Source organism: Maylandia zebra, linkage group LG6, assembly GCF_041146795.1.
Source record: "Maylandia zebra isolate NMK-2024a linkage group LG6, Mzebra_GT3a, whole genome shotgun sequence".
NCBI lineage: Eukaryota > Metazoa > Chordata > Actinopteri > Cichliformes > Cichlidae > Maylandia > Maylandia zebra.
The window spans coordinates 15994827-16011155 of NC_135172.1; the positions used below are offsets into that span (position 1 = coordinate 15994827).

General features: G+C 40.9%; 1 protein-coding gene across 3 annotated transcripts in view; it reads right to left on the reverse strand.

Annotated features, from left to right (window-relative positions):
* Nucleotides 1-16329, reverse strand: part of LOC101472399 (protein sidekick-1) — a 298277-nt gene that overhangs the window by 174162 nt on the left and 107786 nt on the right. For all 3 annotated transcript variants that reach the window (XM_004568331.6, XM_076884757.1, XM_076884758.1), the window contains 2 exons: nt 14897-15003; nt 14391-14538 (listed from right to left, as the gene is read on the reverse strand). In XM_004568331.6, coding sequence (XP_004568388.2) covers nt 14391-14538; nt 14897-15003 — 255 coding nt within the window. The remainder of the gene's footprint in view (nt 1-14390; nt 14539-14896; nt 15004-16329) is intronic.

Sequence of the window (16329 nt, forward strand, 5' to 3'; positions counted from 1 at the left end):
CATCAATACGTGCCATTGGCAGAATGTTTACTGTCTCTCCCAGCACAGGCTCAACAGCGTGGTAGAAGTTCAGGAGACAGGCAATTTCTCTAGGACAGCTGGACAGGGCTGTAGAACAGGGGTGTCAAACTCAGATACACAGTGGGCCAAAATTCAAAACTGGAACAAAGTCGCGGGCTAACGTTAATATTTATTGAAATATATTTATTGCTCCAGATATAAGAATGAATCTTTTCTTATGGACTCAAACACGTTTTGCTGAAAAGCTGAATATGGAACAAGCAAAGCTTAATACTAAACAATATATATATTAGCGGAAGCAAATGGATGGATGGATGGATGGATTGGATTTATATAGCGCTTTTCAAGGCACCCAAAGTGCTTTACAATGCCACCGGCGACCTTCCGGTTACAGATATGCTTCCTGAGCCACAGTCGCCCCCAACATATCCAGCATGATTTTTTCTCCATTGAGACACGATGTGTTCTCAGAGTGTTCCTTTTCTTTCTTTCTTTCTTTGAGCAGTGTATAAGGTTTCAGAAAGTCTAATAAACCCACTCTAAATTTGGGAGATGAATAAAGTTTCTCAGTGCTCCATATAAACATTAAAATAAGAAAGTACAAGAACTTGGATAAGACTCACAACTGTACTTGCTCTGTAAGAAAGTTTATGTAATAAAAAATTAAATGAAAGCTTTAACAAAGACTGACAAAAAGAGGATTGTAGAATACAGTATATGCGTAAATGCAGAAAAAATTTGGCACATGGCTCGTCGTAGTGCTGCCACATGTCTTTAAATCCTACATGTCTGGGATGTCTTTGTAATCCCAAAAGTAACTAAATCATATCATTGAGAAGAAAGTCACATACAGTATCTAAGCTTCTGGTGGCTCCAGAGATTAAGTTCCAGACACAATGGATTGAGTTGAGCTTAAACTCTTTACTCCATATTCATTTCCTGCAAGCTTTTTTTTTTTATTCATGTCTTCTTCTTCTTCTTCTCCTCAGCCACTTTGATGCTTCCTTTTGCACGCCGTGAGAAATGCACTCATTTGGGACTTCCGGTTGAGCTTTGATGGAGTAGGACGCGAGTCTGGGAGCTCCCGCCGATTTCGATTAAATTGTTATTTATTCGCGCGTTTTGGCCGTATTTTCAGTCCTGTTTTGGTTTGTGGATTGTCTTGTTGAGAAGTTTTACTCGGGCCGGCGTAAAATGGCAGCAAAAAATGTTAAAACCCGCAGTACTATTCAGACACAACTGAGGCCTAGTTTGCAAACCGCGACCACACCCTCGAGTGAGCCGTCGTCTCCTGCAAAGCCCCCCACATGTCAAGCTAATCCTGATATTGAGGCTCTCAAGGTCGAGTTGCTGGCTTCGCTGAGGAAAGATATCGCCGACATCTTTAAAAAGGAACTTCAGGATACTCTGGGTGATGCTTTGTCTACCATTAAGTTCGACCTGCAGGCGGTGAAGACGCAGCTGGCGATCGATAAAGCTGCAAATGACGCTACCATGTCTGAGCTAAAAGGTACGGTGAAGGAGATGGAGCACGCACTTACTGTCTGCTCTGATGATATAGCTGAGATGAAAAACACTATCAAGGGTCTCACAGCTCATGTAGCCAAGCTGGAAAGTAAGTGTGAAGATTTGGAGTCCAGATCGCGGCGCAACAATGTTAGGATAGTGGGAGTACCGGAGGGCCCTGACACGTGCACCACTGCCGCCGTAGCTTCCTTGCTAAAAGAAGCATTTGATCTGGGGAAGGAGCCGCTTTTGGATCGTTCGCACAGGACCCTCCAACCCGCACCTAAGCCTGGCGACCGTCCACGAGCCATTGTATGCAGGTTTCATTACCACACTGACTGTGTCGACATTTTACGACGTGCTAGAGAACGCCGACAGATTAAAGTTGGAGATCGGACCATCTCAGTCTTCCCCGACTACACCGCCAGGGTGGCACGGGCTCGTGCTCGTGCTGCATTCAACACGGTCAGGCAGCAACTCCGTGGCATTGACGGTGTTCGGTATGGCCTGCTTCATCCAGCGCGACTCCGCATCACATATAAGGGTGTCGAGAAGGACTTTGTTTCGGCAGAGGAGGCCAGTGATTATGTCAAAACTTTGATTTCTGGGTGAGCCTTGTTAGCTCCTCAGTTTGATACTGTAATGCTGCTAAGGGTTCACGGTCTCCTTAGGTTTAACGCCACCTGTGCATTGTTTTCTTAGGCCATTGTGCTGGTTATTGTACTGTTGGTGTGCTGGTTCCTTTTATTTTCATTGTTATTTATTGAAACTGGATCATATAATATACTCTTGAACTTCGGACCAGTCCGGCACAATCTTCTCCAAGCTTGCTGCATTGATTTGCATAGGACTGAGTTGTTTTTCGTTTCTGTTAAATTTTTATTTATTTATTTTTTTGTTTGGTTGTTTTTGTTTTAATTGTTTATCTATTTATGTATGTTGTTTTTGTTTTTTTAAATTTTATGCACTTTCGGTGATTTGTTGGAAAGTTCTCCTTCTGAGGAAGTCATATTTTGTACTGTGAGATCTTTTTTTGGTTGGTTGGTTTCCTTTTTATTTTTTCCCTTTTTAAAAAAAACATGTTTACTGTTACGCGCACACTGTTATGCTGTAGAGAAGTTGGTGAGAGGTTATTTTTCCCTCTCTCGCTTTTATTTTTATTTAGACAACAATTAGTCCAGTCACTTCGGTGAATCATTTTTGCTACTTTGGGGGTACACTGCTGTCTCCTTTGTTCTGTTCTGTGGAGACTTGGGGGTGTATTTGTGTTCAGGGTTGGGTTGGGGGGGGGCTGTCCCATTTCGGCTCTTCATGGCCACTGGCATTTTGGTTTGGTCTTTTTCCTCTTCCTTTTTGTAAATGGTTAATGGAAATATAGACCCCAGCATTGCTGGGTCAGGTATGCCTCTTAGATTCATTAGTTGGAATATCAGAGGTATGGGTAACCCTGTTAAGAGATCTAAGGTTTTTACTCACTTGAAACGTCTAAATTCTGACATAGCATTTTTACAGGAGACTCATCTTCGCATTAAGGATCATTATAGGTTATATTGCCCTTGGGTAGGTCAGGTCTTTCACTCAAATTTTAATTCGAAGGCTAGAGGAGTGGCCATTCTCATTAATAAGAAAGTTCAATTCACTTTGACCAATGTTGTCGCTGATAGGAACGGTAGATACATCATTGTTGCTGGTACCCTAATGCAGAAAAAGGTTTTGTTGGTAAATGTATATGCCCCGAATTTTGATGATGCTGAATTCGCTAATAGATTGCTGAGTAACATCCCCTTTCTGAATACACATTTGCTTATCCTTGGTGGTGATCTGAATTGTGTTTTTGATCCAATTTTGGATCGATCTAGTCCTCGTGATTTGACTCAATCATCTATGTCTAAAACATTCTCAGATTTTATGAAACAGAATGATCTTGTTGATCCATGGAGATTTCGCAACCCTTCAATCAAAAAATTTTCATTCTTCTCTCAGGTCCACCAGTCTTATTCCAGGATTGATTATTTTTTCATCGACAGAACTCTTAATTCATGTGTTAATTCTTCCGACTATTCTGGTATTGTAATATCTGATCATTCTCCTCTGCTATTGGATGTTCATCTTTCTACCCATAAACGTAGCCCTCCACTTTGGAGATTTAACTCTCTCCTTCTGGCGGATAAAGAATTTTGTGAATTTATTTCAGGCTCTATTGAGGAGTTCTTGTCCTTCAATCAGGATGATTCTGTCTCATATTCTCTGCTATGGGAGACTCTTAAATGCTACCTGAGAGGTCAAGTTATTTCTTACTCTGTCCGTGCTAATAAAAAGATTAATGCCAGGCTTAAAGAACTTATAGCTGCAATTAGTAACCTTGATCAAAGTTATACACTGAACCCTTCTCCAGAATTACTGAAGCAGCGCCTTGATTTGCAAGCAGAATTTGATCTTATGTCAACCAAAGAGGCTGAGCACTTATTACTACGCAGTCGTGGCTCATATTACGAATATGGTGACAAGGCTAGTCGCTTGTTGGCACATCAGTTACGACGTCAGGCCTCCTCGCGTGTGATCCCCATTATTAAACACTCTGATGACAATATTACTACAGATCCCTTGGAAATTAATTCTACCTTTAAAACATTTTACTCTTTGTTGTACAGGTCCGAATTTCCCACGGATAAAGCTAAAATGAATGCATTTCTTCATAATCTTTCAAACCCTGTTATTGGTGCTAATGATGCGGGGCAATTGGACTCCCCATTATCTGTTGAAGAAGTATTAAAAGCTATTACAGCTATGCAGTCTAATAAAGCCCCGGGCCCGGATGGGTTTCCAATTGAATTCTATAAAACATTTATTGGTAAATTGGCACCATTGCCTTTGTCTGTGTTTAACGAATCCTTGGAAACCGGTTCATTACCACCTACTTTCACACAAGCAACCATAGCGCTCCTTCTCAAAAATGACAAGGACCCAACCTCCTGTGGTTCCTACAGGCCATTATCTCTGCTTAATGCCGATGCAAAGGTATTGGCTAAAGTAATTTCATCTCGCCTTGAGGATGTGCTTCCTCGAATTATATCTGAAGAGCAGAATGGCTTTATAAAGGGACGGCAATTGTTTTTTAATACCCGTACACTCTTTAATGTTATTTACTCAAAGCGTCTATCTGAACTTCCTGAACTTGTGATTTCTTTAGATGCTGAAAAGGCTTTCGATAGGGTGGAGTGGGAGTACTTGTTTGCAGTTTTAGAGAAATTTGGTTTTGGTGATAAATTTATTTCCTGGATTCGGCTTCTTTATTCGTCCCCTAAAGCCAATGTTCATACTAATGATGTTTACTCTGATTATTTTGCGCTGGGTCGTGGTTGTCGTCAAGGTTGCCCTTTGTCTCCCTTACTCTTTGCCATTGCCATCGAGCCTCTGTCTATTACATTGCGATCTTCTTCTGTATTCAGGGGAATCATCCGTAATGGAATTACACATAAAGTATCATTGTATGCGGATGACTTGTTATTATATATGACTGACCCCGCATGCTCCATCCCTGCTGTTTTAAGTATTCTGGAGAACTTCAGTTCGTTTTCAGGTTATAAATTGAATTTGGGGAAAAGTGAGTGTTTTCCTGTTAATACGGCAGCACGTCAACTTCAACAGTCCGATCTACCCTTTCGTCTCAGTCCGTCTGGGTTTAAGTACTTAGGGATTAACGTGACTCGCTCTCTAGCTGGCCTTAAATCAGCAAATTTGTCTCCTCTTATATCTAGGGTCACATCTGATATTCAAAGATGGGGTAATCTCCCCCTTTCTTTAATCGGTAAGATTAACGTTGTTAAAATGAACATCTTACCAAAATTTTTATTTTTATTTCAGTCAATTCCCTTATTTTTGCCGAAACATTTTTTTGTTTCACTGGACAAGATTATTGGTTCTTTCATTTGGGGAGGGAAGCCACCTAGGGTCTCTAAAACTTTGCTGCAGCGATGCAGATTTAGTGGAGGACTTGCATTACCTAATTTTTTAGTCTATTACTGGGCCGCTCACATCCATAAACTTTGCTACTGGCTAAAATCTTCTGGTTCCTCGTGGTGTAAATTGGAGCTATCATCATGTAAGGGCTCTTCTTTACCGGCTTTGCTCTATTCCTCTTTACCCGTGAGACCCTCTCTGTACACTGATAATCAGGTGGTTCTTAACACACTCAAAATCTGGTTTCAGTTTAGACGTCACTTTAATTTTGTAATGCCGTCTTCCTCGGGTCCTCTAAGCGAAAACCATTTGTTTCCCCCTTCACTTTTGGACTCGACATTTTCAGTGTGGTGTGACAAGGGTATAAAACAGTTCAAACATTTATATGTGGATGGTGTTTTCGATAGTTTTCCCAACTTGTCTTCTCGTTACAATCTCCCTGTTACCCATTTGTTTCGCTATTTTCAAATTCGAAATTTTGTTGCTAAGTGTTTCCCAAATTTCCCCTCTTTACCTCCAGAACAGCAGTGGGAAACTACGTTATCATTTGTTCCTCATCACAGAGGAACCATTTCGAAACTCTATGATGCTATTCTGTCTTTTAGTAACCACTCTAATGTTAAGCTTAAGCGTACATGGGAAGAAGAACTGGGATTTCGAATACATAAGGAGTCTTGGGAACGGGCTATAACGAGGATACGATCTTCCACCTCCTGTGCTCGTCTTGGACTTATTCAATTTAAGGTCATACACAGGGTGCATTTCTCTAAGTCTAGACTTTCTGAATTGTATCCAGAAGTGGAAAATAAATGTGATAAATGCCATGGTTCTCCTTGTCACCTTAGCCACATGTTTTTTCTGTGCCCTGAGCTACAAGGTTTCTGGACAAGGTATTTTGCTATTATGTCAACTGTTCTTGGGGTAACTCTTCATCCTTGTCCTCTGATTGCTGTGTTTGGGATTCCTGCTCGCTCACTTACACTTGATTCCACACAAAGGGATATTATAGCCTTCACATCCCTATTAGCGAGACGTCTAATATTGTTGCATTGGAAGTCTGCTAAGTATCCTACTATTTCCCGGTGGCTTAAAGATGTCATGTTTTAATTTTAAACTTGAAAAAATTAAATATACGTTGAGAGGTTGCACAGCCAAATTTTTTCACAAGTGGCAACCCTTTATCTCTTATTTTGCTAGTCTAGAGGTATTGCCTGTTTAAATCTACTTTTGTTACTGTTATATTCCTCTAATATGTTTGATGGTTGTGTTGATCTGTGTGGGACTGGGGGGGGGGGGGGGGGGGGTGTTGTGTTTTGTTTTTTTGTTGTTTTTTTCATATATATATATGTTAATTTACTTAGGAAAATTAAGAAAGGTTGATTGTATTTCGGTAACTGCAAGTACTGTTTTCTTTTTTCAATAAAAATATTTTCAAAAAAAAAAAAAGAAATGCACTCATTAACAACTGCGGCGCTACTGTCGTGGATGGAAGACCTTTCAAATGGCCGGTTGCATTTTTCAACATGTGGTGGGATCTAAGGCTACGTGTCTTTTAAGTCTCCCTCCAAATGATGCTCTTTTCCTCTTGATCTTGCTGTTTGCCTCATCCATACACATGAATATGTGTGCACGCTCTCACACACAAACACACACAACATCTGCTTGCAAAGTTCAGACACCGAGAAAGTTCCTTCTGTTCAGACCTCTGCTGATTATGTGTGCGTACGTGTGTGCGTGCGACGGAGAGCGGTGAAATAATGAATCGTTCCTTCTGTTAGAGTAGTGTTTGACAAATTAAAATGAATGAATTTTCAGAAACGCACACACTCACACATACCCCACCACGGCGTATGGCAGCTTAGGCCAGGTATAAGGAGAAATAGTTCCCATAAGGCCCAGTTCTGACACTGATGGCTTGTGACATCACTGCTCTCCACACCGCTCAACTCCCCAGCAACAAGAAGCTGAAATATTCACTGTCCTTCCTGGCATGCTTCTGCATAGATCACTGCCTTTATTTGATCAATCCAGGCTTCATGTGTCCCTGATGGAAAAAGAAAGGCGAATTCTAATTCTCCTCGTCCAGCCCGTCCTCTTGAAGCTGCCGGCTATCAGAATCATTTCACGTCCATCTGCCACAGGCCACAGAGCTAATTAAAAACAGCAGCTCTCTCCTCTCGACCTGGGCAGCAGGTCACAGCTCAAATATATATCAGTGTCTGCGGCGCTGAGGTGGGAGCACTGTCCCCAAGTTGTTTTTTAACTGCTGCTGGACAGCTGAGAGAGAAAAAAAAGTCTGAAGTTTAGAGCCCGTTTAAAAATAGGAGGATGAGGGCAGGAAAAACATTTTGCAAGGAGAGGGAGAGGGGTGGGACATCAGAGAGATGGCAGAGCAGCATGGAGTGGAGATGGGGAGGACAGGGAGTGGGGGCTCCATTAGATTAGAGCAGAGTGTGTAGGAAGTGACAGCTTGTAAGTTCTTTGCTGGCCAGTATTTTGAGGCTAGGGAGTTTGGGAATGTTCATAGACAGGATGTGTGTGTGTGTGTGTGTGTGTGTGTGTGTGTGTGTGTGTGTGTGTGTGTGTGTGTGTGTGTGTGTGTGTGTGTGTGTGTGTGTGTGTTTGTTTGTTTGTGTGTGTTGGATATGCAGAGTGGGGTTAGGGGCAGGCACATGGACATAAATTGAGAGCAGGGGAGAGGTAGAGAGACAGACAGTGAGATGGGGCTGGGGACTCTGGGAGTGATGCATATCGGATCAATAAACTTCATAAACGAAATCATCAACTCGGTCACCACGAAGACAGCCAACCGCCAGGCACCATCTGGCCCCGTCTCACCGGACCGCAGGATCAGCCAGCGTAACCTCACACACACACACCGTTACACACGTAGGGCTGTGCAAATATTCACTGCACTCACTCTGACACACATGAGCGCACACAGAGACGCTTGTGCCAGGTAGACGCAACTGAGATTGGTCTGAAGAGACAGATTTTCAGTGTGCGTGTGTGTGTGTGCGTGTGTGTGCGTGTGAGTGTGTGTGTGTGTTCGTGCACGCACCACAGCCGTTAAGCAGTTTATTCAGAAACAGAGGTTTATGAGTTCTGTATAACACTATATCCTGTAGCATGATAATGACCATAAAAGAGGCAAAGAGTGAGAGAAGGGCAGCCAACTGAGGGAACAAAGCAATATGAAGAATAATTTAGAGGCAGAAAAGTAGGAGGACAGACATGGAGCAGGGAGGTGAGAGGGGGAAAGAGTGTCTTGTAGAGACAGGAGGGGAGCTGTGAAGAAAGGTGCAAATTAGTCTTTTCTATGAGGGTTCAAAGGAAGTGTTATGCATGAATCTTCATCTCAGTATGTGAATGTGGGCTGCAAGCAAATCAGAATATTTCAATTCACAATGCAGAGCTGAATGTTTTTATCCAGATTATATTAATACCTGATAATGGCGTGGAGAGATCCACTTTTCCTAGTCACATTATAGGCGACTCTGTTTTGGAAGAGCAGGAACACCAGAAACCCATGAAATGATTCGAATGAAAACGTTGCAATTTTATTTAAAATATTTCTGTTTACAAAATATTTCACCATGCTCAGACTTTGCAAAGGGGCAGAACTAGCTGTCATTTTTATGTTGTTTCCATGGATACAGATACTGGTGCGAAAACCTTGAATTTGAGACTCTTTGCTCCCAAGGTTCACACCAATCAGATCTTCTCCGCCCAAACAAAGTGCCAACACAACTGCTCCCAAGGGTGTACCCACCTCTTAATAGGAATAAACAAATACATCTTATCAGTGAACAGGGAGAAGAGTCTCTATAATTTGTGTTTTTACTACTTGTACTGCATAGATATCACAGAGAACTGTGCTTTATAATGGTGAAAGATATCCGGTTCAAGTCCAGCAGGAGACAAACCCAACCACAGGGATTCACAAGCTGGTGTACTCCTAGTGCCAGACCCAGGCCAGGAAAAATGCGAGGGTTGAATCAGGAAGGGCATCTGGCCTAAAATCGGTGCCAAATCAAACATGTGGATCCATCCGTTGTGGTGACCTCTTGGGAAATAAGGGAGCGGCCTACTGTGCTTCTGTAAGGTTCAGAGGAGTGTGGATTTGTTGCTTTGTGGATATAGGTTTTTGCTAAAGATCTATTAAGCAACCAGGACAGAAATATAAGTGATAATTTATGTTCAGTGGTATCATTACATGGCTGTAATACGAGAGCGCTGGCCCGCCTATTCTAAGTTGACCGCTATGGTCTGTGCACTGGAGAGTTTTTCTATAACAGTTAAGATTACCTACTGCTAGAATAAAGTACCAGGAAAGTGTTCAGACTTTATTTCATTTTACGTGTTCAGCTGAAATCAGTCCACTTATGTCCATTATTCAAGGTTGAGCTAAATCATTCATCACTGACTATAAATGAGGTTATGATTTAATATGATGTTTCGCTCCCAGGGTGCCTCCCTCCTCATCCTGTGTGTGTCGAGGCGCACAAACGTAGCCCCGCTGTTCTGTCTCAGCCAGCACACAATTAACAATTAGCGTCATAGCAGGTGGACAGTGCTACATGAAACGAGCACAGCATTACATTGTACCAAATCCCTGACCCATTGCTGCTGCTGGCTCAAACAACTTTTCTAGCTAAAACCCTGCAATCATCACAAGAAACCACATGTTTTTCGCTCAATTTACAAAAAAACACAATCACAAAAACATGTCTAAGTGACACAATGAGTGTATTTTATCTAGATTATGTGTTTCTATTTTAGAGCTGCTACATGTGTAAATAAATGAAAACATGTTACTCTGTCTCACTTCCACGGCTTGTCTTTTGTCCTGTCTCCCTCCCCTCATCCCCAAACAGTCATGGCAGATGGCTGGCCCTCTCTAAGCTTGGTTGTTGCTAATTCTTTCCTGTTTAAAATGAGCTTTTCCTTCCCACTGTCTCCAAGTGTTTGCTTATACAGTGGTGCCTGATTGTATTAGTATAGAGCTTTTTACACTAATATATAAATATAGAGCAACTTGAGGTGACTGTTGTTGTGATTTGGCGCTACATTAATAACATTTAATTGAATTGAACTGATCATGATTTAAGAAAAACCTTTGTTTCATAGCCCTGTATCTGTTAAAACAGACTGCTGGCCAAAGTCAGGCAGCTAGCTAGCACCAGGAATGTCCTGGGCATTGGTTACAGTGTATTTTGGCTAGCTCAGCTGCCAATAAATGCTCTAAGCCTGTTATCATCTGTTAACTTAGCAAAAAGACTGATTGTCTCTCTTTTTTTATTTTACTATTCTGATCCACCGCTATACTAGAGGAGTCAAAAACTGCATCAGATGAAAAAAAAAGAAAAAAAAAGATGAATCTCTAGAGTTTCTACTGGTTTCTCTGTTTCTCATATCTAACTCTCTCGAGGACTGGAGAGACTGCTGTCAGCATCCAAGACAGATAACTGAGATAGAAACTATTCATACCAAATTATTAGAGGCAACACACCTCATTCCATCTTTATAAGATTGGAATATGGTCTAAATAAAATGCCTCCTACATTGAGTGCCAAGCTTTTGCCATTTGAAAAAGCACAGCGGCTTGTTATTAACAGAATGCCACTTACATTGTATTTCATATAAATGCCTTAATTTCTTATTACTTTAGTGAAGGCAGTCTGGAATTCAGTGCAAACTGTGTCTGCAATAAATAGCTGAGGAAACTCATGAATTTTATGGGTTTTCCTGGTAATAAAATGTCTTGACTGTGCATTTTAGGACAGAAAGTTTTATCAGTTTTTCCCCCCTCAACTTAATCAAGATAAATGGCAAAGAGTAATGGAGCCACTGGAGCTACTTCAGCGACATATACCATTTCCAATACTGGCCACTGTAATCTCTGTGTTGACTGCTCAGCTGAGTATACCTGCCAAACTTGGAACTGTATTTCAAACACTGCAGCCCATTTGGATATAATGGAACAGAAAAGTAATAAAAGACAAAACAAGGATAACCCCCCCAACACACACACACACACACACACACACAAAATGCAATCACGAGTCATTACAATAATTACAAAGTGAATAAAAAATTGTTCCTGTGATCCAAGAAACTGGAAATATATTGTATCACCTGAAGCAGGTACGGTTAAAACCATGACAACCATATTTTCGGAATCAATTATCACCACATATATATATAAACCACCTGAAGCTTCTTCATTTTTGATATACTGTAAGTGCACCACAAATGTGCTGTATAAAGTGAAATACAATGTGCTATAAAAAGAGCTGTTTTAACATCATCTGTAACCATGTACCGTTTACACTGGTAAACAGTTTACATCATCATCATCATCATCATCCCCACTGTAGAGATCATTCTGGATGATGTGACCTCCAACTCTAACCATAGTCAGGTGTCCACACATTCCTTCTGGCTTTGACCATTTTGACATCTGCAGGCTCTGTATTGGCCTCAGGCTTGTGGATATGATAAAATCGGGCAGCCGATTGTTCACTGTCACATCACATTGTTTAAATGCTCTGCTAACCTACTGCTGCAACTGTTACATCAGTGCTTACTCTACGATCCAAGCACCCACCTCAGCTTCACCTTAGGCTTTTACTATTAATTATATATTTCCCTCTATTGGTGTACTGTAGGCTATGGAGCTTCCAGAATATATCCAGGCATTAATATAGTACTTAACCTTTGTGTCAGGAGCAGTTCTGACAAAAAGGTTGATACTTTAAAGCTTTTCATTGCTGTCAGGGTTGATTTACAGTAGATGGATATTAGAATCCAAATTTAAATGTATACTCCGCATATGCTAGCAGGCTTTTAAAGTCACCATGGAGTCACATGTCAGATCTTATAAACCAGCTCTTTTCAGGGTTAATGTGAGGATACATCCTCCACAGCAGGTCTGTGGGACTAGAATTGGACTCATTAATGTCCCAACGAGCACTTGAGATGTTACTAAAGGTCATGAAGCTGGTATGTAGAGAAAGAGGTGCCTGGGGTCGTTGTGTGCTTTTGTTTCAAAGTTAGTTCAGAAATTGATGAAAAACATAATAGTGGCAGTAGCAACATAAGGAGAAGTGATAAAAGCTCTGTCCAATTTTAAGATCAACACCTATACAGATATTTGGTGATTTAACAATCAAATATTCTGATATCTGATAACAGCCAATGTTGTTTTCTTTCAGACACACAAACCAAATAATCGAATTTGCCTTATATTTGATATCTACAGTTATTTATTTGCTTGTTATTAACTTATTTCCTCTCTGCCAGACTCTGCTTGTATCATCTTGTTGTTATGTTTGTGTGTTGTCAACAGGGAAGTTGCAGAGTACCCTCTGTTGGACAAATTATCCAGTATCAACACTCATAACATGAATGTTATGAGCTAATATCAGCTGAACATATCAGCCTGCTGATAAATTGGTCAGGCTCTAATAAAGCTGAGAAAATCTCTACCGCTGATTCCCTATTGCTAATTTTAAAGGTTAAATCCTCCTCGCACAGTAGCTAGTGTTTTTAAGATTGCAGATCGTTTTTCTTCACTGTTTACCGGCACGCCAATAAAACCTGCTTAAATGTGGTTGGTTGGTAGCGCTAAGATATAAGCAAACACAAAAGAAAAGTTTCAGGCACTAACAATCTTGTCCCCTGGCCACAGATGCTCCATATCTACTGCAGATGTATTTTTATTGAAATAATCACGGAATAATCTGTAACTATAACAAGGGCTCCTCTTTGTTTTTTTATTTTCGTGTACAGCAGCAGGGAGCACACTTCAGCAGGGATGCTTTGACTGAAAACACCTTCATGCAGATAGTGTCGTGTGCAGCAAAATAATTGCAGTCCACTATCATTAAGCCACTCTCAATAAAGCCCCATTAACTTAACAGGAGTACATTATCCTAGTTCGTCCAAATTAAAAGCAAATTCAAACTTGATGTGAACCAGAAACAAAAGCAACGCCCCCCCCCCAAAGTAAAAAAAAAACAAAACCTGTTTATATAACCTGAATCCACATAGCATTCTGAAAAGCTCTTTGGAGGTGGTGTCTGTCGTTAAAGGGGTGAAAAAGTTGCTGTCTGACCGTTTACGTGTACAGCAAGGCCACTGACAATTTCATTCAATAACACACTGGGGAGCAGTTAGTGGTCTTAATGGGGAGTTAGTTATCTCAGAGTGCAAGCAGAGACTAATAAAATCACTGAAAGTCTCCATCTCAACAGCTATTGTCACAGAGGAGCCGATTCAAAAAGGTGCATATCCCAAATTAATTTAAAATGCTGCCTGAATCTATATCACACCACTCTGCAAACCAAAAGCACACTACCATCCCTGTGCTTAGCTTATGAGCATTTTTTCAAAAGAGTGACACTTACAGGATATCTGCAGCAACTAAGAAATAATATGCAAATTGTCAGCATTTCAAAAAGAGCTGGAGAATAACATCAAACAAAAAGACTGTGAAGCACAGCTTACACAACACAGGGACCCTCATATCTCTGCTGTACAATTAATATAAAAGAATATCTCCCATGCACCTAAAATTACTTAATAACCTTGTAGATTTGATTCACTGAAAAGCCCGCTTTATCTTCTCTTGATAATGTCCTGTGTCTCTTCTTATGAAAAGGGTCAGTTATCTAAATAGCTTATTATTCATAGCAATTGACATGCGAGGATTAAAAGAACTTTTGTGCTTCTGCAGAACACTAATTAATACACCACTGTGGGATAAGAACTGTAAAATTAAAATTTTATCTCAGGCGGTATTTTGTTAGACACACTTTGTGCTCGAGACTGCAAAAGACACCATACAAACACAAGTGCGTGCTCAAGACACAAAGCAAAAGGGTAAAAGAAACACCTACATTCGGTTGTTGGGGATTATCTTGTGTCCATCTTTGTACCATGTGACCAATGGTTGAGGAAACGAAGCAAGGGGAGGAGGGTTGATGAGGGCTGCTCGGCCCTGAGTCACCGTCTTTCTCTGCTCTTCGGCCAAGAAGTTACCCAGAACTTGAGGAAAAGAGAGAAGGATGAAGAGTATGAAGATCAACACCAATGCATCACAATACATTTACTGCACAATCAGATATGCCGGTGTTGGTGTTGTCCCTACATCATCATAAAACTGTTGATGTAGAATCAGTATTGGAACTGACCAATCACGCTGTCTTCACAGTCAGTTAGCATTAGCCAAGATGCTATCTAATGCTTTTTTAAACCATCACTGTTTCAATATTTGTAAGATTGTAAGAATTGAGCAAAGCTGAAGCTTGTTAAGTTTTAATTGTGCACAAAACAACATCTTCAATTGTTTTACTCAGTTTACTTTAAACCAGCATGTGTGTCCGTGTATGCTGTGTGTACTTACAGGCCACCTGCACCTCCGTTCTCCTGTGTATTACTGCTCCCATCCTGTTCCTCACCATACACTGATACAGTCCAGCATCAGTCCTCTTCAGGGACGGCATAGACAACCTAAAGATGGACACATGGAGAGGAAGACTATAAGGGTAGGTTTTTCTTCTCAAAGCTGTAAATAAAAATAAAACTGGGAGTGATGTCTGGAGACCAACAAGACAGAAGGGAACGAAGGTGGAGGTCTGGTTGTCCATATGCGTGCACTCTTGTGTAATTCCCTTTCATGTCCTTGATCTCAGAAAATGGATTGGGCCTAAGGTTGTAAAAGTTTCCAGATAACAGAAGGCAGAGAGAGCATATGCACAGTTTGTGTACATGTATGTGTGTCTGTTTGCATCTGTGTGCCGCGTATGAAAAGGTTTTTGATGTTTGCGAGGTCTTTTTTTTTCTGAGAAGGATTGTTAATGGGGTTTTAATGGACTGTGCTTCACTAATGGGAAGCTTGGCATAGGATCTAGGTTGGTACCATGCTGGACAAATACACACACACACACACACACACACACACACACACACACACATTCCGCACAAACCGGATAGACATAGCAAAACCGGACATCGCTTTGGGGCTCATTACGAATACCAGGACAGCCAAGTATTTAACTCCCAGGCTGTCAGTGCATGCTGCCAACATACACAAACCCGCAGACACAAATACACACATGTACATCAAAGACTCACAAACCCAACTCCATTTGAATCAGGAACGACACATTACACAGCAGCTCTGATCCTAAAACAGATTTTGATATTGGACACTTTCTACCACCAATCTATCTCCCTCTCTCTCTGGTCAGCTACATTTTCAACAGCCGTGTGCAGCGGAAACACCATGTGTTTTAAGTTCCAACAAGTTGTTAGATTTCTGTCATCTACCACTATATTTAGATACAGATATATATATAGACAATGCAGTAATTTCCTAGTCAGTTTCTCTGACAAGCTTAGCGTTAAATGTGATTGACTGATTCAAGAAATAAAAATCGATTTTGTTTTGTGTAATACTGTGATGAGAGACTGCACAAAAGAAGAAGGTAAATGTAGGACGGTAGTCATTTTACATTAAATCTGAAGTTCGTCAGACCAGAAATTATTAATATTGATGTGTTTTCAACAGGTTTATATTATTCTAAAACTATACAGCACGTAACTGAGACAAGTATTGGCTTGAGGGAAAAAACACATGCATTGTGAGAAATAAGTTTGTCAGCCAAGCATGTTATACAGTTTTGAAGACAATGCAGTAGCCTTGTCATAAGTGTCCCTGAAAACAAAGCAAACGCTGCTGCCTTCTTTTTTTTTGAGAGTCTAACTTGTCTTAGTGATGTTTTTATTCCAACTCACAATGTGCAAAAAGTGGCAGGCTACTGCCGTTGAACTGAC